The sequence below is a fragment of the Jaculus jaculus genome, chromosome 4 (genome assembly GCF_020740685.1).
Source record: "Jaculus jaculus isolate mJacJac1 chromosome 4, mJacJac1.mat.Y.cur, whole genome shotgun sequence".
NCBI classification, from domain to species: Eukaryota; Metazoa; Chordata; class Mammalia; order Rodentia; family Dipodidae; genus Jaculus; species Jaculus jaculus.
The window spans coordinates 9,096,556-9,121,090 of NC_059105.1; the positions used below are offsets into that span (position 1 = coordinate 9,096,556).

The 24,535-nt window shown below is 45.5% G+C and overlaps 1 protein-coding gene and 1 non-coding gene across 3 annotated transcripts in view; one reads left to right on the forward strand and one right to left on the reverse strand.

The window, feature by feature from the left end:
• The window catches only part of Wdfy1 (WD repeat and FYVE domain containing 1), a 60,667-nt gene extending 36,877 nt beyond the window's left edge, over window positions 1-23,790 (forward strand). For both annotated transcript variants that reach the window (XM_045148091.1, XM_045148092.1), the window contains 7 exons: window positions 648-760; window positions 3,554-3,680; window positions 5,289-5,394; window positions 16,843-16,944; window positions 21,433-21,563; window positions 22,757-22,865; window positions 23,561-23,790. In XM_045148091.1, coding sequence (XP_045004026.1) covers window positions 648-760; window positions 3,554-3,680; window positions 5,289-5,394; window positions 16,843-16,944; window positions 21,433-21,563; window positions 22,757-22,865; window positions 23,561-23,620 — 748 coding nt within the window. In that variant the 3' untranslated portion in view covers window positions 23,621-23,790. The remainder of the gene's footprint in view (window positions 1-647; window positions 761-3,553; window positions 3,681-5,288; window positions 5,395-16,842; window positions 16,945-21,432; window positions 21,564-22,756; window positions 22,866-23,560) is intronic.
• LOC123460403 lies at window positions 1,687-1,792 on the reverse strand. Its single transcript, XR_006636968.1, has one exon. It is a non-coding gene; the product is annotated as a U6 spliceosomal RNA (small nuclear RNA).
• Window positions 23,791-24,535: the final 745 nt, after the last annotated feature.

The window sequence follows — 24,535 nt, forward strand, 5'->3', positions numbered from 1 at the left end:
TTCTCTTGGCCTGTGCTTTGGAGTAGGAGCAGTGATCCTGTGGTAAACAGCGGTTATCCTATGGTAAACAGCAGTTATCCTGTGGTAAATGGTACCTGCCTTACTGGGTTTGGATGTCTGCTTTCTACAGGTGGGTGTGGCTACAGACTGAGAAAGTAAGGAGTTGTTACCAATAGTCAATGTGCTTTAAACTTACTGCCGCCACAAATAATTGCTATTTGAACTCCTGAGGGGTCTATAGTAAGGGGTAGGAAGTCTCTAGATTAAAATGAATGAGTTGCTGTCTGTTTGACATTATTTTCAGAGGTATTTCATAAAAAGCCATTTGTTTGGGTGTTTTCTTGCTGTTTTATAATGTATCAATTTTACTCTTTTATGCCATATTGCAACTGGTTACAGCTGTCTGTCTTCTCTGCCTCACTTTCTCTCTACTGCCAATTCCTCTGATAGTATTTGGTCTGGTCCTAGGAACTCAGTGAATTCTTATCAACTGAATATTAACTTTACCTTTTGCTGTTTTAATTCTTCTCCAATATTTACATATTTCATAATTTTCATTTACTTCCTTTCACATGATTTTAGTTTTGTGGTTCATGGGAGAATTTTGAGATGGGTCCTCTTACGTATCCTTGACCACCTCTCCTCAGATACGATTTTGATACTCAGTATGCTTTTGTTGGTGATTACTCGGGACAGATCACCCTGCTGAAGCTTGAGCAGAACACGTGTTCTGTTATCACAACCCTTAAGGGACATGAAGGTAGGCAATGTGGTCACTTGTAGCTTTCCACTTCCTTTGGGCATCAAATTCAGTTCTCAGCTTTGTGGTTTTATGAATGATCAAGATCTGTCAGATTCCCTCTTGCCACTGCAAAAGAATTCCAGATATATATGCCACTTTATGTCTGGCTTTGTATTGGTGCTGGAGGATTGAAGTGGGATCAGCAGACTTTGCAAGCAAGCCCCCTTAACACTGAGCAATCTCCCTAGTCCATCTTGAGACCGTTCTACACCAATGCCCAAAAGCTTCCTCATTTTTTTCATAAATATCTCAGCTGAGAGTGAATTTATCCATTGTAAAGGTACTGTTCAATAACTTTTAGCAAATTTATAGAGTTGTGCAACTATTACTACAATCCAATTTTAGAGATTCCCATTGTCACATTAAGTTTCTTTGGGTCCATTACTCTTCACTTCCATCCCAGCCACAACTGACTGCTGGTTTGCCATGTCTGTGAATTTGCCTTTTCTGGAAATTTCATATAAATGGAATCATGCAAAAAAAAAAAAAAAAAAACCTGTCAGATTCCAGTTTGATGGCATAGAGAAAATCAAGTGAAGGTAGGGTGTTTCATATTATCAAAAACTTGCTATTTTCATAAGAAATTTTCTTTTCTTTTTTGGTTTTTAGTGGTACTGGTGATTGTTTACTAGGAAAGTATTCTACTAGTGAGCTGCATGTTCTGCCTAATAACCTTTGGAAGAATTGATGCTGCTACTGTTATTATTATTATTATTATTATTATTATTATTTTCAGGTGGGTTCTCACTCAGGCTGACCTGGAATTCACTATGTAACCTCAGGGTGGCCTCAAACTAACGGCCTTCCTATCTCTGCCTCACGAGTACTGGGATTAAAGGTGTGCGCCGCCACCCCCAGCTGCTACTGCTATTATTATTATTTTTTTTAATATGGAACGTTTCATGAATTTGCATGTCATCTTTGCACAGGGGCCATGCTAATCTTCTCTGTACGTTCCAATTTTAGTATATGTGCTGCTGAAGCGAGCACACTACTATTATTATTAATTCTTTTTTCTGAGGTGGGGTTTTACTCTAGCCCAGGCTGACCTGAAATTCACTATGGAATCTCAGGGTGGGCTCGAACTCACAGCCATCCTCCTCCCTCTGCCTCCCAAGTGCTGCGATTAAAGGTGTGTGCCACCACGCCTGGCTTATCATCATTTTTAATGTGATAGTTTCTAGGGCATTGCTAGGTGTGTACAGTTACAAGAAATATATGGGCTGGTTAGCCCTGGGTAGGGACAGCGTGGAGTGAATGACTGGGTAAAAATTCCTGATTTCTATAGTGTAGTAAGGTTTCAAGGTTCTGTAGAAGGACTCAATATTCCTTTGACCCCACACTGGGTTAACTTGTCCCTTCCAGGTGTGATAAGTTGATGTCTTTGAACACCAAGCTGTATTGCAGCCCTGCTTTATACAGGTCACAGGATCAGATTCCTGTGTGACTTTGAGGCCATCTCATTTAGACTGAAGTCAAAATTTGTTCAATCAGCAGTGTGTTCGTTTGTGACAGTAGTTTGTATTCAGTGTGCAACACATCCAGTACATCATGTGCTTTCCAGCTGACCTTTTAGGTACACCCGACCAGAAAGGACTGGGGACTTTGTGGGAAGGGACAAGGAGAACAGGAAGTCAGGACCCACTTGCAAGGACAGCAGAGGAACCCGAAGTAACCCGTTTCATGTGCGGTTGCGATGGCTCTCATGCCCTGCAGGCTCTGGGCTGCCCCGGCGGCGCGCGTCCTTGCTGTGTGTCTGCCGGGCCTCGGCTGCTGCTGGAAGGCCAGTTCAGCGGGGTCGGGTTAGCAGGACTGGCCCCGGAAGCTAGAGAGCTGGGTCTGTTTCCCACTGTTCCCTTCTGTTGAGAAAGCTACTATGAGACCCTTGCTTGTGAATATGGCTTCATTAGTTTTTTCTGTACCTAAAAAAAATTCCAGTTAGCTGTGTACGTAGTTGTTTTGGGAGTATTCGTCACTGTTGCCTGGACTACTAGCAGTGGGTGAGGACGCCCGCTGCAACGCAGGCTTTCCCGGAGGGCATTGGGTTGGCTATGCTAGCCAGAGTAGAGGAGGAAACAGAACTTTAGATTTCTGCTTAGCCTAAATTCTTTGGTCTAATTATTTGATACACCTGTAGAAATTTTTCTTTGAGGTAGTCAATGTAATGTTTTGTGTTTGTTTTTGGTTTCCAGGTAGGGTCTCATTCTAGCCCAGGTTGACCTGGCACTCACTCTGTAGTCCCGGGCTGGCCTCTAACTCACAGTGATCCTTCCACCTCAGCCTCCTGATGTGAGATTAAAGGCACATGACATGACATGTGGTTCTAACTTTTATAAACATAGGCAGCATAGAGTAAAATGGCTATAAGGTCCCAAAAGCCTGGTATAACCTAGAATTGTATCTTGTATAAATGACCACAGGAAACTACTGTTTTTTTGTTTTTTCATGAAAATATTGGTAGGCTTTTTTTTTTCTTCTTCCAAAAGTGTTTTCTGAACTGACACTATAGCCACTTGGTAATTTATTGGTACAGACAAGGAAATACTTCTTGTGTAATACAGTCAGAAATCCTCATCTGCAAGTTCAGATGATGGTCATGCTGTGCCCTGCTTATGACTCATGAGGACGTGGTTGAATGACCCTTTGTAGGAGGAAGATCGTTTCACTGAAAGGCTCAGTTGTGCTTAGTTGGGGCTTGGGCAGTCGCATGTGGATGTTTGGTTTAACCCTCTCCCTCCCTCAAATCCCCAGGTAGCATTGCCTGCCTCTGGTGGGACCCTGTTCAACGGTTACTCTTCTCGGGAGCATCTGACAACAGCATCATCATGTGGGACATCGGGGGCAGGAAAGGCCGGACGCTCTTGCTTCAGGGCCATCAGTATGTGACCACTGTGGGGAGGGCAAAGCACCTGAGTGTGCTGGAAGCAGTGGGAGACCTGGTAATTCTGTCCCAACTTGCTCCAAAGCTTGTCTTATAAGACAACCGTTTGATGGGGCTGAGATGATTTTTACTGCTTCTGTTAGTTAGGAGTCTGCTGCATTCAGTAGGTTTCAAAAGAATGTAGGATTTTTTTTTTTTCCTAGCATAACTTGGACTTTATTGCTCAATAGTTACATCATTCCATGCAATGTTAATTAAACAGACTTTGAGAAAATACAGGAGCAACAAATAGATGATGGTAATATTGGCGAAAGTGTTCAGGTATTTTATATATGGTAAAAGAGTTAAACTAGTTTATTGGCATTTAACTAGATTTTTCTTTGTAATTGAAGAACCATAAGCTTGGCCAGTTTCATAATCTTCAGAGCAGAGCAAATATTTTTCATTACAAGACATTTGTTTCTTTTTGCTTTTTTTTTTTTTTTTATCTTTTATGAAGGGCAGGGTCTCATTCTAGCCCAGCTGACTTGGAACTCACTCTGTAGTCCCAGGCTGGCCTTGAACTCACAGCATTCTTACTGCCTCTGCCTCCCAAGTGCTGGGATTAAAGGCGTACCAGCTACAAGATGTTTCTTCAAAGAAAAAAACAAATCAAATCAACATGACAACAAAAGTACACATACCTGGAAAACAAATGCTGTTATATAGTGCTTCTCAACTTTGATATGAACCCAGGAAACAAAACATGGCTCAGCTTTTCACAAGAAGAGTAAACTTTCCTTCTCAGTCCCAAGGATACTGAAGGAGTGGCCCTGTTGAAATACCTGCTTGACGAGGCAGCATGAGGCCCTTGAGCACGGTGGACTGCCGTTCTCCAGCACTGAGCTCCTTCCAGGCTGGGCACCTGATCATTTTCTTACATTTCCCAATAAGTGTCATTAAGGAGGAGCTAATGGTTCGGCAGTCACAGTCACCTAGGCTCTGACATTGTCCTATTTGTTTTGAAAAGGAAAAGGATCCCTTCCGTCACCCCTCTCCTTCCTTTCCTGTTGCTGGGCAGGCAGTAGTAGTTTGCTGTTATCACACACAAGCTGAAATTTAGCCAAGAAAAAAATTAGATGCAAAAGTTCACAGCCCACGTGCTTGTCTGCCTGGCATCCAGGTGGGATGAGCCTGCAGGAAGAAGGCAGGTTTCTCCTACCCACCTGTGCACGTGTATGGTCTTCTGTGTGCATGTGAACGCACATACATGTAATCTTGTTAGTGGCTGTTCATGCTACTCATGATGTCTGTGGTGCCGGGCTATTTGTTCACAGGAACTCTATTCCACTAAGTGACACCTCTGATTTTCTTTGTTTTTGATCAAGTAAACAAATTTTATGCATGTGTAAGTAAAGCCATGATGGTTGCTATAGAAACCATGGGTTTCATCGTCTGGGTTGCAGCTGTAAGTGACAAGGTTGCACGTAGTTATAGAAGGCCCAGTGACGGTAGCATACAGTTCTCTTTACCACACCAAAGTCTGATGAAATGCCACCTGAAATTAAAATGAGAGGAGAGAGCTGAGCTTCACTGACCAGTGTGACTTTTGTGTGCCGCTTGCAGCGACAGGGTCCAGTCATTGTGCTACCTTCAGCTCACGAGGCAGCTTGTCTCCTGCTCGTCAGATGGCGGAATTGCCGTGTGGAACATGGATGCTAGCAGAGAAGAGGTAAGCAGAGGAGAGAGGCAAAGCGGACGAGAAGGGGGCGAGAACCTGGCTTCTTGATTTTCTCCCTGCGCGAGTGGGCGCAGTCCCTCGCTGTTCCTCTTGTGGGCTGTTGTCTGATGAGGCCCTGCCTGTCATTCTGTGCCCTATTACAAGTGACCTGGTGGTAAGCAGTGTGTGCATGTAGCATTTAGACTGAGTCTCAGCACTGAGGACACGTGATCCAGACAGCTCCTAGAGGTCTTCCAAAATACTCATGTGACCCCAGAGCACTTCCGTTTAGAAACCTGAGAAGGGTCCATGGGGAGAGAGTGGGCGCCTCACTCCATTGTGGGAGGGTGTACCTCTCATTCTTTGCTCTTATATCCCAATTGAGCTCCAGTCCAGAGTCCATGCTGACAGTTTTCTGTTCCGGTAACATGACTTAAAGCTTCACTGAGTCTCTAGCTGGTGCTGAGACCTTGTTTATGGGATTATGGTTTGCTTGAGTTTGTTTTCTCTTCCATGAAGCAGAATCATTGAATGAGGTGACTTCTTTATTTCCTGATCGTCTCGTTGTCTACACAATCTTCCTTTTTTATTTTGAGCAGCTATAGAGAATGAGCTTGACCTTGTCATTGTGTGATTGCTTAGTTATTTATTTCAGGCAAATTTCTGAAATAGACTTTCTGGCACAAGGACATGTGCATTAATAAGGCTTTTTATAGATGTCATCACATGGCTCCTAGGCAGAATTTCTGTACTCATCTTGGCTGGCCCCAGGGACATCTGTACATCCGCATCTACAGCACGTGATGCTGATGCTGACTGCACACGTTGACTCCAGAGACAACCTTAGAGCGAGAAGGGCATTAGTGACTTGCAGGCTACCATCAGAAGTATTTACCAAACACTACATGCTGGCCATACAGTCCCTTGTAGGTGAAAACACGGTAAATGGTTCGCTGACACACTTCGTAATATTTATTGTATCTCGCGAGGCCACACAGCATGTTCACCACGCCACCCTGTTCACACCTGTGTTGCAGTCTGGTTCGCATTGCTGGTAGAAATCACCCAACCAAGAGCAGCTTCTGGGAAAAAGAGATTTATTTTGGCTTACAGGCTCGAGGGGAAGCTCCACGATGGCAGGGGAAAACGATGGCATGAGCAGAGGGTGGACATCACCCCCTGGCCAACATAAGGTGGACCACAGCAACAGGAGGGTGTGCCAAACACTGGCAAGGGGAAACTGGGTATAAAGCCCATAAGCCCACCCCCAACAATACACTCCCTCCAGGAGGCATTAATTCCCAAATATCCATCAGCTGGGAACCTAGCATTCAGAACACCTAAGTTTATGGGGACACCTGAATCAAACCACCACATTCCACCCCTGGCCCCCATAAACTGATATCCATACATGATGTAAAATACAATGCATTCAGTCTGACTTTAAAAGTCCCCATAGTTTTTATCAATCCCAATGATGTTCATACATCCCCATAGTCCAAGATCTTTTAACTGAGCTGTAATACCAAAAAATAACCTCAAAAAACCCATATGGCACAGATTAAATATTCACACTGCAATAGATGGCATTGGGCATAGCAAAGAAACATTCAACCAATACAAGATTTAAAACAACCAGGGCAAACATCAAACTGTAGCTTCAAGTCCAGCAACTCTAGCCAGTGACAAATCTCCAAGTCCGATAATTCTAACCAGCAACAATTCTCTGTCATTCCAGTTCCGCCCCTCCAGCTAGGCTACTCACAGTCCTGGAAAACTTCATCAGGGCCGGCAGCTCCTTGGCAGCCATTTCATGGTCCCGGCATCTCCACTGGGTCTCCACTGCAAGCCACGGTTCATCCTCATGGCCCCATGGGGTCTCTGTGCAGGCAACCAGCAAACCTGCTTCACACTGCCCATGGCCATTTCCAAAACACAAGACCGTGTTGCAAACTCAATGACCCTCTTTCCAGCATTTTTTATAGTTCACGATACCAGGTAGGGTGCCAATTTGTTAATCCAGGGGGGAATGAAGCAGACTTTGAAGAACAGGACACTCCTTGAACACTCAGGCCCCTTCAAAAGAGTCAACATTCTTCTTGTTGCCCCAGCGCAGGTCAGCTAGCCCAGTCTCAAAGGTTGTAATCTCTCAGTTGCAGCTGAACGGGCAGCAGTTCACCCAAAGATTTTCCTTTTTGTGCCATATACCTCTGCTCACACCCGTTCATTTCTATGCAAAGCAACCCTGCACAACTTCTCAGGACATGGGCACAAGAGCAAGCTTCTCACACAAACTGCTAGCCCAGTCCAGGCAAAGCTCTTTCTCACCCTCATAAGCCAAACCTCACAGTCCATAGTTCTTACTGCCTTCAGGTCTTTTAGCTGTGACCAGGATAGTCCATCAAGCTATACTTACAGCACTGCAAGGCATCTCTTAGGCTAAGGTTTCAACTCCTTCCACATTCCTCTTGAAAATCAGCTACAAAAGGCTGAAGCCACACAGTCAGGTGTCTAGCAGCAATCCCACTCCTCGGTACCACTTTACTGTTGCAGTCCGGTTCGCATTGCTGTTAGAAATCACCCAACCAAGAGCAGCTTCTGGGAAAAAGAGATTTATTTTGGCTTACAGGCTTGAGGGGAAGCTCCATGATGGCAGGGAAAAACGATGGCATGAGCAGAGGGTGGACATCACCCCCTTGGCCAACATAAGGTGGACCACAGCAACAGGAGGGTGTGCCAAACACTGGCAAGGGGAAACTGGCTATAAAGCCCATAAGCCCGCCCCCAACAATACACTCCTTCCACAATACACTCCCTGCAGGAGGCATTAATTCCCAAATATCCATCAGCTGGGAACCTAGCATTCAGAACACCTAAGTTTATGGGGGACACCTGAATCAAACCACCACAACCTGTGTGTGGCTTTGAGCTTGCCGGGTGCCGCCATGGAGTCCCTGTGTTCATGCAAATCGCTACCAGCCCTGCCCATGCCTTGTTGTGTTGCTGCTGATGCTTTGTGAGTCTGTCTCATTGTTTCCCATTCTAGAATATTCCATTGTTAGTATTAAAGGAGGTTCAATCTATAATCTGTCATGACTCCTTTTCAGACTTTATGGCTACTGTGTTCTCCATATGAGGATTCTTAGCCACAAGGAGTTTGTTATCCAGTGAAGAAAATGTACTACCCCCCAAAATAATAAAATTCAGTCCCTACTGCTAGGCACATGCTGACTGCTAGGCTTGCTGGCAGCCTTGTGAGACAAGCCATGCAGAGGAAGTTATCATTACATGCTGCTAATGAACTTCTCTTTTGAACACTCCAAAAGTCTTCTGGTTTAAGGATTTGAGTAACTCATTATTAAATGTATTTAGCCCGGTCTCAGTATCACAGACTTTCTGTACTTTCCTTGTAGACATCTCTTCAAGCTGTGTTTTCTATATCTTAGCTGCTAGTTACAGTCGCCAGGAGCAGTGTGTATGCTGTTTCCTGGGCTTTTAGCCCATTGCTTTTCAGCCTTACTCTGAGAACCGACATGAGAGGCAGTAACCAGAGAAGAGACTGCTGTAATTCCTAAGGATTAACCATTTGGATTTCAACCTTGAAATGTTCCTTTAGAAAAACATAGACAGAAAGTAGAAGTGATAACCCTTCATTCAAATTATGTAATTATAGACTGTATTTGGACATCTAGGGAAAGAAAAAAAATAGTTCTGTCTCTCAAGATGCTTCCTGTGTGGGCAGTTCACTTCCTTTTAGTCATCTATGGAAGAGGTAGGAAAGTAAATTGTGTCCAAAAAGGACATTATTTTTCATCTTTCAAGCTGGATAAATGTAGTGCAAGGTAAGTAGCCTGTGTTCGGAGGTTCTGATCCTGTCAGGGGTTTGGCCAGGGGAAGAAGATAGATAGCCATTCCACAGTGCTTCCTCAGAATGCCTGTGCATTCACTCACGCACATACACCAAACACACATGCATACAGAAATACCCATAATCTTATTTTTAATATTCAGAATTTGGTGTTAACTATAAGCTACCATGAACCATTCTGCTTTATGCTAAGGAGATGAAGGTTTGTATTGTGCTGAAAAGAGCAAAAGAGATTTTCACTGAAGTAGTCTTAAAACTCTCCCACCATGGCTTAGGGAATTTTGCAGAAGAAGGGGTAGAAAGACTGTAAGAGGCAGAGGTTGGGATGGCGTACCAAGTGGCATTTCCCCCCTCCCCAGTGACTGACTGTTGCTTTCACAACTCATAAGCCACAACTCCATGGGGGATTCCAGCAATCCCACTGAGGAGGGCCCCCAGTGGAATGTTTGTGTGTTTGGGGGTTGCATGTGTGTGTGTGTGTGTGCATCTGTTGAAGCTAGACGTTAATGTCAGGTGTCATACTGGATTGCTTTCCACCTTACTCTCTGAGGCTTGGTGTCTTGCTAAACCTAGAATGAACCAATTCAGCCAGACAAGCTGGCACTTTACCTGGACTCTGGGGCCCTGAAATCAGGTCTTTGTGTTGTGTGGCAAGCAGCTAGTTCTAGATCCATGCATATTTCTTATAGTAAGATGTGTTCCAAAAAGCATGCTTATTTCTGTATTGGTTTTAGTTTGCTATTATGTTGCTTGAAGCACATTTTTATTCCCGTGTGCCCTCCAGCCCAACAAAATAATACTCTTTCCTTAATCCCTGTGCTTCCCGAGCAAGAACTCAGTTGTGCTGGCCCTCATACCTCAGAACCATGTTTGGAGAACTGGGTATTAAAGGGAACAGAGCCCATTTCAGAGGCTGGGGAGTGCATGGTACATAAACAGAGACCTAGGCCAGACTTACAGGGTTCTAGGATCTGTACATGCTGTGGTGGTTTGATTCATCTCCCACCTCTACCCCCAGTAAATTTAGGTGCTCTGACTCCTCAGTCCCAAGCTGATGGCAGTTTGGGAGTTGGAGCCTTACTGGAAGAGGAGTGCTGTTGAGGGGACTTAACGGGTGCTTGGTCAGCTTCCCCTGGTCAGTTTGGTACACTCTCCTGCTGCTGTTGACTAACTGATGTTGGCCAGGAGGTGGTATCCAACCTCTGTTCATGGTTTCCCTTGCCATCACGGAGCTTCCCCTTGAATCTGCGAGCCAAAATAAACAACTTTCTTCCCCTCAGCTGCTTTCAGTTAGGTGCTTTCTGCCAGCAAGGTGTAGCTACAACCACAGAAAAATTGGTACCAAGAAGTGGGGTTTTATTGTTAGAAACCTGACTGTGTGGCTTCTGCCCTTTTGTAACTGATTCGTGGGAGGATATGGAAGGATTTGAAACTTTGGCCTAAGAAACACCCTGCAGTGATATAAATACAGTTGGATGAACTATACTGGTCAGAGTTTAAAGGATGGATGTGGTAAGAACTATGAGATTTTGTTTATGAGGGGGAACAGAGAAGTTTGTAGATACTGGGCTAGAAGCAGTTTGTGTGAGAGGCGAGCTGTGTTCTGCCTGCACATGTTCTGAGAACCTGTGCAGTGTGGTGTTACATGGAAATGCTCTGGTGTGAGCAGAAGGATATGGCACTGAAGAAAATGAAATCTTTGGGTTGAAACTGCTGTTCAGCTGTAATTGCTTGAGAGATTGCAACTATGGAGATTGGTCTAGCTGATCTGCATTGGGACAGCAGGAGAAATTTGGGCTCTTGGAAGTAGGTGTCTGAGTGCTGAAGGAGTATCCTGCTCTTCAAAGTCAGTTTTAGTTCCACCATATATTAAAGAAGTTGTTAGCCATCCTGGTTCTCTGAAGTATAAGAAATGCAGGAGGAAACAGGGTCATTGAATTTGCTGCATGAGTTTTGGTTTTTGGAAATAGTCATGGGCAATGTGAAGCAAGCTTGTTGGATTGCCTGTGGAGGCCCTGTGAAGCCAGGAGGTTGCCATAGAAACACTAAAACTTTTTTTTTTTTTTTTTTTTTTTTTTTTTGGTTTTTCAAGGCAAGGTCTCACCCAAGCCCAGGCTGACCTGGAATTCACTCTGTATTCTCAGGGTGGCCTTGAACTCACGGTGATCCTCCTACCTCTTCCTCCTGAGTGTTGGAATTAAAGGTGTGCGCCACCACACCCAGCACCCTAAGGCTTTTTGAAATGCCTGGACTGTAAGACAGCCACCGAGGAGAACTGCCAGCTTGGGGTGCATTGTTCCCCAGGCTTGAGGAGCCCAGCTGGAGGGTGGAATTCGAACTCCAGAGACTCGTCACTGGTTAGAATTATTGGGCTTGGATACCTGTCCCTCACTGGTGAGAGTTGGCCTACTTGGAGGTACAGACTTTGATGTTTGCCTTGTTTGTTTTGAGTCTTGTATTGCTTCAGTTTTTCTTTGCTATGCCTAATGCCATCTTTTGCAGTGTGAGTGTTTGTTTAGTGTCATTATGGGTTTTTTTTTGTTGTTTGGAATTGTGGCTCAGTTAAAAGATCTTGGACTATGGGGATGTTTGAAGAGCATTGGAACTGATTTTTAAAAAACTATGGGATTTTTAAAGTTGGACTGAATGCATTGCATTTTACATAATGGGTAGCTATGAGTTTATGGGGACCAGGGGCAGAATGTGGTGGCTTGATTCAGGTATTCCCCATAAATTTATGTGTTCTGAATGCTAGGTCCCTAGCTGATGGCAATTTGGGAATTGGATCCTTATTGGAGGAGGTGTGTTGTTGAGGGCAGGCTTATGGGTGTTACAGCCAGTTTCTCCTTGCCGCCATCATGGAACTTCCAGTCTCAACTGTCCTCCCAAAGCTGCGTGGTCCTGTGCTTTGTGCCAGCAAAGCCAAGCTGCCTGCAAGTTGGGCTAACTAGCTAAGGGCAGTTGCTTCCATCTCTGAGACACAGTTTCTTTGCCTGAAAAGCGGGAGTGGGAATAATATTTGTTGCAGTTACCTTCTCTCTCTGCATGGACAAAACACCTGACCAAAGCTGATGGGAGGAAAGGATTTGTTTTCTCGTCAGTGTCGAGGGGAGAGCCACCTCAGCATGGCAGAGCATGTGGCATCTTCCACAGCGGCTGGAAAGCAGCAGCGAGGGTGTGCTGGCTAGCCCTGCTTCCCCAGGGGCCCTCTGCCTCGGCTGCGGATTCGGTTCGAGGCTTACTCATAAATGCTGGAGGCAGTAGTGGACATTTCCCGTCCACACTGTTGCTAAAGTTCAGAGAGATAACACATGCAAAGCACTTGCATATTGCCTGGGCGATGTCACGTGTCCCACACTGTTAAAACCATTCACAAACATTAATTATTAAAACTTTACAATGTTATGGGATATATGCATACTGCTGGTGCCCAGATGTACAGCTGAGGAAACTAAGACACAAAGAAATTATGTAATGTACCAAAGGGCACCGAGCTGGCAAAGCCAGGATTTGAGTTGTAGTCACTGTGACCATGCAAAAGGAATTGAAAATTTAAAGATGACTTGTCTCTGCTTTGACTAAAATGCCCTTGTTTCAAATTGAGTCAATTTGAAAATATTCATATGTGTGAAAATCCATTGCTATGTTGAATATGTACTGCTGGGGTGGCTAATTAACTATCACATAGTTTTGCAAACACTGAACCCATGTAAGGGGAACCATTTTTGCAAAAATTGGCTTTGTTTTACTCACTTCTTTATGATGCATTCTTGTCTTTCTGACCACAGATCATGGGGTGTTGCCCAGTCATACAATCCTGTGGCTGGATTGTAGTTTTTTCCCCTTCACAGAGGACTCATGAAGTTTTCCTATAACTGTGTCTCAGACCTTACACTTTATTCAGTCATTAGCTGGCAGAGGAATTTTTAAAAAAGTATTATTTGAGAGAGAGAGAAAGCGTGCGCACGGGTGCAGCCGGGCCTCAGCCATGTGCATGTGGCGTTATGTGGCGCTGGGCATGCAACCTGCACCGTCAAGCTCTACAAACAAGCATCTCTAGCCTCTAAACTCTCTCTCCAGCCCCAGGTACCTTTTACATGTGTAAATCCAAGAAGGCCAGTAATGCCATGAATGAAAGGCTGAGAGAGGAATGCCTATTTTTATTCAGGAATGTCTGTAGTATTCTGTTTCTTTCTTTCTTCTTCTTCTTTTTTTTTTTTTTTTGGTCTGTTTTTTTAACCAAGTTTGGAAATATTTGACCCCCGCTTTCTACTTCAGTGAGGGTCAGACTTCTGAAGCACAGGTAAATGAAGCTTGTTCTTAAGAGTGGCAGCTGGTTTGCAGTATGTGGCCGGGGCGCACTGGCTGTGTAAAGCGGAGGGCCAACTGGAAGCCTGGGCCCCGAGTTCTTCCTACACTTGGCCTTCGGGCACAGCAAGTTGAACACCTGAGACCAGGGCCATCACACCAGTGTGACTGCATTTTAGCTTCTTCCTCCCTTCGCATAGGAACGTGAAGACTGTCCTGTAACCCTGTTCTTGCCTCCAGCTCTTTCTGCCCAGTCCTTTCTGGGACACCAGACGTTAACAAGGCTGGGAAGGGCAGAGTGGACAGGCTTTCATATGTTGTCATTTCCATGAGAGCCATCACAGTGTGCGCTAGAACACACAGACCTCACAGGAGCAGTTTAAAGGTAGCTGGTGTAGAAAGCTTTTGTGCTGATTTTAGGTGGACATGATTGGGTCTGTTTATGAGACCTATACCTCGGCCTGCTCCCGACCCAGGGCCTGTGTGCCGCCCCTGCAGTGAAAGGTTCTCCTGGTGTTGCTGGCAGTGCCACTGTGTCTCCCCAAGGGACATCGTTCCTAGGCTGTGTTCCCAAAGCCCAGCAGCTTCACCACCAGCTCTGTTGATCTTGGTAATGGAAATAGTTCTATGTCAGGGTGCTGTCTTCCTCACACAGACACACACATCTCCGTCTCAACTTTTGTCCTCCCCTCTCGTTCCCGACACTTCCCCAGCATGTAAAGCGGCTGCCCTCTCTATCGGGCACTTAGGTGTGTGGGTGAGTGCCTTTCTTTCTTTGCCACCAGACCTTGCTAGTGGCCACTGCATGTTGAAATATTTCCAGTGACATATCCAAAATAGGCAGTAAGGCCAGTCAGTTCTGATACAAGTAGGAAACTAGGTAACAAGCTGTGTGCCTGTTGAGGAAATGCACAGCGCCCAGGGCTGTGAAGGGCCCCGACTGCCATGCGCTTTCCCTAGCAGTCCATGCCGCTCAGGAGCCTGCGGCTCTACCGTCCCCTCCCCACCTCAGGTATATTTCTCTTGACCATTAACTTCTAAGATCAAGAAAAATTATTTCTTATTCCATGATACTTGGGTTTTATTTGTAGAAAATGATATTGCCATTTTTTAACATATTTATTTACTTGCAAACATAGGCCGGGGGTGGGGGGGTTGAGAATAGGAACAGGCGTGCCAGGGCCCCTAGCCACTACAAACGAACACCACTTTGTGCATCAGGCTTTATGTGGGTCTTGGGGAATAGAACCCAGGCCTTCAGGCATTGCAAGCTAGTGTCTTAACTGCTGAGCCCCCTCCCCAGCCCACTACCATTTTGTTTTCCACTTCATTATTTAAATTTTTTTAATTGGCAACTTATAATATGACACGATCATAATCCCTCCAGCCACCTTCCCTTTTTCCTCTTCCAAACCCTCCTTCATTGATTCCCTTCTTTCCAACTAGGATCTCTTCTATCTTGATCTCATCATATTTAAAAATATTTGTATTTATTTGTTACACAGAGTATGGATACACTAGGGCCTCCTGCCACTGTGAACAAACCTCAGATGTATGCGTTACTCTGTGTGACTTGTATTTAGCTTTACATGGAATCCCATCCAGGCCATTAGGCTTTGTAAGCAAGTGCTTTTAACGTCTCTCCACCTGACTTATCATTTTTACTGCCATTTTAATATACTCATATAGCATTAAGTGGTTAAACAGTGTTTTTAAAGGTTTGTCTTTAAAGCAAGTATACTTTGTGATATTTTGATTAGAGAAATAACTTTGAGGGATGGAGAAATGGCTTAGCAGTTAAGGCATTTGCCTGCAAAGCCAAAGGACCAAAGTTTGATTCTCCAGGACCCACATAAGCCATATGCACAAGGGGCACATATGTCTGGAGTTTGTTTGCAGTAGCTACAGGCCCTGACATGCTCATTCTCTCTCTGTCTGGCTCTTTTCTCTGTCTCTCTTCTCTCTCACTCTCTCTGCTTGCAAATAAAAATAAAATAAATAATAAATAACAATTTAAAAAGAGAAATAGGGCTGGAGAGACAGCTTAGTGGTTAAGCACTTGCCTATGAAGCCTAAGGACCCTGGTTCCAGGCTCGATTCCCCAGGACCCACGTTAGTCAAATGCTCAAGGGGGCGCATGCATCTTGAGTTTGTTTGCAGTGGCTGGAAGCCCTGGTGTACCCATTCTCACTCGTTCTCTATCTGCCTCTTTCTCTCTCTCTCTCTCTCTGTCACTCTCAAATAAATAAATAGAAATGAACAAAAAGTTGTTTTAAAAAAGTCTTTAAAAAGAGAAATAACTTTGAGGCTTTGATTCTTGTTTCAAGAAAAGTGCACTGAGAACTACTATGTGGCAGGCTGTGGATATCTGAAGATAAACAGGATTAGCAATCCATTGGTTGGTGTGAGGGAAGGAACTATCACAGCCCAGTGGAGGCAGCAGGACCTATGTGAACTCGTTGGGGGGGGAAGACCCACTCCCGAGGACTCTGCAGCCCAGGGAAGGGTCGTGAATCTGTCTGGCATGATGCCTAACTTAAACAATTACAAAGTTACCTTTTTTTATTATTTATTTGAGAGTGACAGAGACAGAAAGAGGCAGAGAGAGATAAAGAATGGGTGTGTCAGGGCTTCCAGCCCCTGCAAACGAACTCCAGATGCATGTGCCCCTTTGTGCATCTGGCTAATGTGGGTCCTGGGGAACCGAGCCTCGAGCCGGGGTCCTTAGGTTTCACAGGCAAGCGTTTAACCGCTAAGCCATCTCTTCAGCCCAGAAAGTTATCTTTTGTCAGATCTGCCCCATTAGTTACTACTAACCCTGAAAATGTGGATCATTACTTTCTGCAAGAATTTTTTTTTGTTTTTTTTTTTTATTCAAGTGGACATAGAGTTCAGGTAGCTTTAACATAAAAATAAAGTTATAATAGCCATTAGGAATTCTAATTTCAATCTGTTATCTGTACATTATAAATTGAATAACACCTTAAACATTGCTAAAATTATAATTATTATTCAAAAACACAAACATGACTCAGGGGTTTGTTTCAAATTCAAGCCCAGCCAAGGCTACATAGTGAGCTGTCTCAAAAAAATAAAAAAGTCCAGACAGACAAGTAAACAAAACCCATAAGCATGGCATTAGTTGTGACAATCTAGTAGAATAGGTTGTGGAATTTAAAGGAAATACTGAGCCCCAGCAAGTTCGGAGTCGCTGTATCATTGGTGCCTGGCACTGCATAAATACGACACGCTGACGCTGGCTTCTACTCTCTGACCACCCCAAGGCTCCTCAGTGGTTGGAAAGTGACTCCTGTCAGAAGTGTGAGCAGCCCTTCTTCTGGAACATAAAGCAGATGTGGGACACAAAAACACTGGGGCTGAGACAGGTGAGTCCTCATGTTAATCATCTCATCCTGTGTTGGTCTTGTATCTCCTTATTCTTACTAATAATCAGTCATTTATTTGGGTTCACACTTCATTCTTGAGGTTAATGCCTGTACCTTCTTTAGTCCTGGTGGGGTGCTAACATGAGCCTGACCTTGCCTGAGACCAGTGAGGTGTCTCGCCTAACTGCTCCATTGTTTGATCTCCTGGAAAGACAGGGGCACCTAGAGAGCACTCAGCGCCTGCATTTCAGTCAGAAGTGCCTGCAGTTTAGGGGTATTGCCTACCAAAGTCAGGGCTTGCTGCCAGCCAAGTATGAAATTAGGGGAAAGCAGGGAACTCAGCTAGAGGCCCGTCCCAAGCAGATCAGAAGTGCCCGTCCTCACCAGAACACTCTCACCCCTCGAATGCTAGCTTAGTCTACCTTGCTCCGATACAAACATATCTGGAATATGAGAGTGTATGTGTATAGAATATGTGTGTAGAGTATGGATGCTGTGGTGTATTATGTGTGGTATGTGCGTGTGTGTGTGTGTACAGATACATGCCTGTGCCCCGTGAGGCCAGGGGAGAAGTTTGAGTGCCCTTCTCTGTTGCTCATCCACGTACTTCCTCAAGATGGGGTCTCTTCTGCAACCCAGATCTGCCATTTTCCATCAGAAGCCTCAGTAATTCTGTGCTCTCTGCCCCCATAGACTGGGGTGATAGACATAAATGGCCATGCTTAGCTTTATTTTTAAGAACTATTATTTATTTATTTGAGAGAGAGAAAATAAGTGAATATGGGTGCACCAGGGCCTCTTGCCACTGCAAATGAACTCCAGACCTGTGTGCCACCATGTGCATCTGGCTTACGTGGGTCCTGGGGAATCAAACCTGGGTCCTAAGGCTTTTCAGGCAAGTGTTAAGCCTTTTCTCCAGCCCCGTGCCTTTCTTTTTATATGGGTTCTGGAAAGTCAAATCTGGTCAGTCTTGGGTCTTCCCAGGCCCTCATGCCTGAGTGGCAAGCACTCTTTTTAAAAATATTTTTGTTATTGTTAACAGCATATTTTATATGGATACATCATGCGTTGGCACCCTCTTTTCCTTCATCCCTGCCCCCATTCTGTTTGGGACACTCCTCAGTGGGGTTGCAGGTATTCCCCAGGGAGTTGTGGTTTATGCATTGTAGGAGCAGTAGTCAGTTATTTTGGGGGGTAGAGAATGCCCCTGGGTGTGATGTCTCAACCTGCGCTCTTACAATCATTCTACCCCCTCTTCTGCAAAATTCCCTGAGCCGTGGTGGGTGAGTTTTTGTCTACTTCAGTGATGAGCTCTTAGCAGCCTCTGGATCTCTGCTTTGATGGGTGTTGAGTGTCCTCAGGGTCTGACTCCTTCACCCTGGTGCTGATTATCAGTTCAGCATGGAAGCAGCGTTCTTGCTTGTCTCCCCAACTCCTCTGTGGTTTCAGCTGTGGGTTGGCGGAAGTGCGAGGGGGAGCTTATCTCCTCTGGTCTTGAAAAACAGATTCTTTTTTTAATTTTTTTTGTTATTTTTATTTATGTTTTTGAGAGCGACAGAGAAAGAGGCAGAGAGAGAGAGAGAGGGAGAGAATGGGTGCGCCAGGGCCTCCAGTCACTGCAAACGAACTCCAGACGCATGCGCCCTCTTGTGCATCTGGCTAACGTGGGTCCTGTGAAATCGAGCCTCGAACCAGTGTCCTTAGGCTTCACAGGCAAGCACTTAACCACTAAGCCATCTCTTCAGCCCAAGAAAAACAGATTCTTTAATGGGATAAGCATAATTAATTTAGGGAGAATTTGATGTATGGAGAATTTAATGTATGTAACCCCTCTTTTAGCCAAAGACTAGTGAAAACTTGACACTGGAGAGCATAATCTTTGTCTCCACGGAATTCTGATCTGGTTCCCAATTCCAGATATGGCTTCCTTTACACTGAATGGATCTCTTAGCCAATCAGAAAGCTATTGTTTACCCACTGAGGCTGTGTGCCTCTACTGCACTGGCATGTACATCCTGTCAGGGTGTTTGCCTGTGTGTAGCTTAGACCTGTGGTTGCTCAAACTGTTGTTGGCCACTTTCCCCCAGTAGCTCATGCAGTGCTTTCCAGCACTAGGTAGGCTATCTGGGGACTGGCTTTCTTCTGAATTCCAGCCGGGTCTCTCCATGCTCAGTGTCAGCAGTTATATAGTGTTTTCAGCAGTAGGGTCTCAGGTGGCAAGCACTCTTAACCACGGAGCCATCCCCAGCCCCCACACCTAGAGCATTTTTACTAGGTATTTATCAGCTCCCATTCTTTTGGTTTTTATTTATTGATTTTTAATTTTTTATATTTTATTTTTTAAGATTTATTTTGTTTATTTTTATTTATTTATTTGAGAGCAACAGACAGAGAAAGAGAGAGAGAGAAAGAGAGAGAATGGGTGCGCCAGAGCTTCCAGCCACTGAAAACGAACTCAGAGGCGTGCGCCCCCTTGTGCATCTGGCTAACATGGGTCCTGGGGAATTGAGCCACGAACTGGGGTCCTTAGGCTTCACAGGCAAGTGCTTAACCGCTAAGCCATCTCTCCAGCCCTATTTTATTTATTTATTTGAGAGGGAGTAAGGGGGGAGGAAGAGGCAGATAGAGAGAAAGAGACAATGGGCACACCAGGAACTCTTGCTACTGCAAGATGAACTCCAGACTCATGCGGCCCCTTGTGCATCTGGCTTATGGGGGTCCCGTGGAATCTAACCAGGCTCCTTAGGCTTCACAGGCAAATGCCTTAACCACTAAGCCATTTCCTCAGCCCTTTATTCATTTTTTAAATACATTTTTATATTTTTATTTATTTGTGAAGAAAGAGAGAATAAGGATAAAAATAGGCATTACAGAGCTTCTAGCCTCTGCAAACACACTCCAGACACATGCACCACTTTGTGCATCTGGCTTTATGTGGGGACTGGAGAATTGAACTTGGGCCAGCCAAGGCTATCAGAGTTTGTAAGCAAGTGTATTTAACCTCTGAGCCATCTCCCCAGCCACATTTTCTCTTTAAAAAAATTTTTTAATTTTATTTATTTATTTGCAAGCAGAGAGGGAGAAAAAGAGAAAGAGAGAGAGAGAGAGAGAGAGAGTATTGGCCTGCCAGGACCTCTAGCCAGTGCAAACAAACTCCAGATGCATGTACCACCTTGTGAATCTGACTTACATGGGTATTGGGCAATTGAACCCAGGTCATTGGGCTTTGCAGGCAAGTACCTTAACCTCTGAGCCATCTTTCCAGCCTCTGCTTTTTAAATTAAAGAAACATGCCCCAAATAGCGTATGTATTTCAAAGGCACTCATAACCCTATATATTCACGTAATGCTAAATACATAACTCACATAAATACTGCCACATCCTTGAAGGTCAGCTCTCTCTCGCTGTGGGGCAAAGAGGGAAGGCTGATTTCCTTCCCTACGTAGTGCTGTGCGCGCTGTGAGGGATGAGCGCCAGGTGTGTTACACACACGAGCTTCGCTCACGAGCCGCTCCGCCAGCACGTCAGTCAGCGCGGGAATTGTTCTCAGTCTCTCGTCCTAGTGCTCCGAAGTAGCGCCTGACTCTGCCATCGGCGAGCTCACGCGACATATGCGGAAGGAGATTTGAAGGGAGGCATCAACACGCATTCACAATAGGGGAGAGAGACACAAGGAGTCGGTCATTCAATTTATTGTGAATAAAGAACGCATCTCAGTCAGTAATAATAAGTTGGCATGTTTTGGAATGTGCTTGAGATTTATTTTTCAAATCACAATTTGAGAGGTGACAAGGATTGGCAGTACATTATGTCCTATGTAGGCATACTACATTTAAAATTTACCCTAAAACTTTTCTTTGATAGAAGAGTAGATTTCCTTCCCAGTGATTAGGTTCCTGAGTTAACTTGAACTTAATTTGAGATTTTTTTGTTTGTTTTGTTTTGTTTTGTGAGCAAGGGTCTTACTTCAGTCCAGGCTGACCTGGAATTCACTCTGTAGTTCCAGGCTGGGCTCAGACTCACAGCGATCCTTCTACCTCTGCCTCTGAGAGTTAGAATTAAAGGTGTGTACCACCACACCTGGTATGAACTTGTCAGAATAATATTTCTTACTACCGTATAGACAAATAATATGGAGGAATAAGATGTAGTGTTCAACCAATCAAACAAAGATATTTGGAAATCTTTGACTAGGCTCTTTTGAAAACATATTATTTGAGAGGAAAAGAGAAAGAATTGCCACACAAGGGCCTCCTGCCACTGCATACAAAATTCAGACGCATGGGCCACTGTGTACATCTGGCGTGACTGGGGAGTTGAACTCCAGCTGTTAGGCTTTGCAAGAAAGTGCCTTTAACCTGCTGAGCCCTCACCTGAGCCTGTCCTTGACTGGGCGTGGTCATGCAAGGCACATCCTCCGTGGTCTCATCCCCTACTGTGGCATGGATGCAAAGCTCATGTTTTCCTTCTCACTGCCCCCGCCCCAGCATCACTGCAGGAAATGCGGACAGGCCGTCTGCGGGCGGTGCAGCAGCAAGCGCTCCAGTTACCCTGTCATGGGCTTCGAGTTCCAGGTCCGAGTTTGCGACTCCTGTTATGACTCCATCAAGGATGAAGAGTGAGTGCTGCTGGTCTGTGTCTGTGTCCTTCTCTGTCTGATGGTTGTCTACGTGTGGAATGACTGTCTTCGGAATTTCTCAAACCATTTCTAACAAGATCCTGGCCTAGCTTTATGACCACTGTGTTTGGTTGGCTCAAGCCACCCAGTGGCAGGGACAGATTTCTGTGAGTTCTGTGAGGATGGTGAGGGCCAGTCCAGCAGCCTGCTAGCCCTTCCTGTGCCCCGCAGCCCCCGGGGCATGTGGAGGGCAGTGGGGAGATGGTTGGCTTCTGTCCAGACACGCGTGCAGATTCAGTTGCTGGGGAGACTGTAAAGGCCGCGCTCTGTTTTCCAACCGCCGACCTTGTCATCGGCTCTGAAGTAACTGTGTCAGGCATACCTGCCGCGTGCCCGCTCTGCCCTGCTGTGGGCAGGCAGACCCTCAGGACAGAGCGCTGTCGTCCTTTCCACTGGACTCTTCGTCCACCGCTGCAGACTTGCACAGTGAGCCTGAGGCCTGGCTGTGAAGCCAGTGTCGTCCCTGGCCGCGGTTAGCGAGCTAACGGTCGGGCTGCTGGCGAGGCCACAGGCCAGAGCTTCCTGTCGCATTTCCCATGTCTCAGCTGGGAGCTCATGTTTTAATGTTTGTGCATCAGTCTTTCTCATAAAAGTCAGTTATTTTTTACCATGAGTGTCTTATAAATCCCCGCTCCCCCAGGTGCTGACACTGAAACCACGGCCTCATGCACACTAGGCAGACATGCACCAAAACCTTTTGTAGACCTGGAATTCACTATGTAGTCTTATGTAGGGTTATTTTTTGGTTTCTGCTATCCTTTCATTATAAAGTTTATTTTTTTATTTCAAACCATTGCCATGTGCTTATTTTATTTAAGAGAGAGAGAGTGGGGGAGGGAGGGAGGGAGAGAGAGAGATTGAGTGCGTGTGTGTGTGTATGAATGCATACCAGGGTCTCTTGCTGCTACAAACAAATGCCCATCCAGTTTTACGTGGGTAAATTAAACTTGGGCCAGCAGACTTTGCAGATAAACACCCTTAACTACTGACCATTGCCCCAGCCACATTGCTACATTTTTAGAAGCTTTTTAAAACCCTGTTATTGTATTGATGTCACTTATATTACCAAAAGGCATTATCCCATAGCTCCAGGTGTGGTTGGGTTCATGTCAATCATCCTTTCTCGTTGCTAGCCGGACTTCTCTAGCCACCTTTCACGAAGGAAAGCATAACATTGTCCACATGTCCATGGACATTGCTAGGGGACTGATGGTGACCTGTGGGACGGATCGCATTGTGAAGGTAAGCTAGCCTAATGTGCTGTTAGGCATCTTGATCCATCGCTGTGATGCAGACAGGGTATTAGGCATTTCTAGTACTGTTGCCCTTTCTGGCTGATAGTCTTGCCTTTGCTTTTTGTGACCAACTTATTCTCAGTTTGAGTGAGTGACAGAGGGCACTTAGTAGTCCCCACACCCAGGGGCAGGGTGTTTCCCTTTGTCATGGTGGTCTAGTGGGGTACATGGTGAGGCCTGGAGCCCCTCTGTCATCCGGGTTCTGGCACAGCTCTCCAGCTAGCTGGCCTGAGCCGCCCCTGACCTCAGTCCATAAGCCTTTCTTCCTGATTCATCTTCCTTTACATCCTGGACAGGAAGTGTCCTGATGCTAAGTGCTGTCCACACAGGTTTTTGGTAAATGTAGGTCACTGACAGAAATTGAAAGTAAATGTTTTATACTTAGCATCCCTCTGGAGTTATAAAACTATGAAATGGTTTATATTCCCAGTGGGCTTATTAAAATGATAGCAAATCATTATTATGTTCTTTTCAGGTGTTAAGATAATTCATGCAAGATGGTTTTCATTGTAACTAGTGGAGTGCAAAGCTTTATTTTAGTCAGAGATGAGAATGAGAGAATTAAGCCCGTCAGTGCTGGTGCTTGAAATTAGACCCCATGGTAAATGTGGCCTTCTCCATGTGTCTTTTATTTCCCTGTAGATTTGGGACATGACGCCTGTGGTGGGCTGCAGCCTGGCAACCGGGTTTTCTCCACACTGATCTGGGAGCCAGTGATGTCTGCCACGCCTTATGAACAGCGGCATCCACCAAATGAAGTCCTTCCCGTGTAGCTCGGCAACTCACGTCGTTTGAATCAAACATAGCCACCTAAAAACAAATCAACATTTTTTTAAAAAACAAAAAAACATGTAAAGATGTGTTTTGGAGTATTTATGGAACTTACCTACGGGGAGTAACATGGGAACATTCTGTCTGTGGAGGCGCCCAGGAATGACTTTCGGCAGTGACAGCTCCTCAGGAACACTGAGTCTTTAAGGGGTGAGGAGAGCATGACCCAGCACGAGCGTTAGAGAGGAAGGAAGTGAACAGAAACGTAATGCCCAGGACCTCTCACTATCAGTTCCACATGCAAGCACAGGTCCTCTCAGAGTAGGGAGATGACTTTTGGGGCGCCCCTGGGGCACTTTGCTGTGGAGCGGAGGTGGAGGAAGGAGGACAGTCACACGAGGTCCTTCCCGTGCACGCTGGGACGAATGCCGTCTGCACTTAGCTGTTGACGAGCGTCTTGAAGGCGTCTGGGCTCTTTGGTGCCACCACGCTCCGCTCCAGCTCCAGTTGTTTCTCCTGGCCAGTGTGCCGCCCCAAACCTTCCTTCACAGTCACCATCTAACAGGACAGTCCACGCTCCCCTTCCTCCCAGACTTGCTGTGAGGACAAAGCTTTTTTATGGTGCTGTTAACATGAGAGTCACACAAGCCTGCTGACATTTTCTTGTTGTAGCTAGTCATGACTGATGACATCCCATCCATCACCCTCCTCCTCCCCCGTCTCTTCACCCCCTGCCTCCCCATCACCACCGTGCTGGTGGCTGGGTGGCCGTCAGTCTGTTCCATGAACAGCACAGCCCTGCTAACGGACACATTCTTCGCTTGACCCCACGGTGAGCCCGCCATA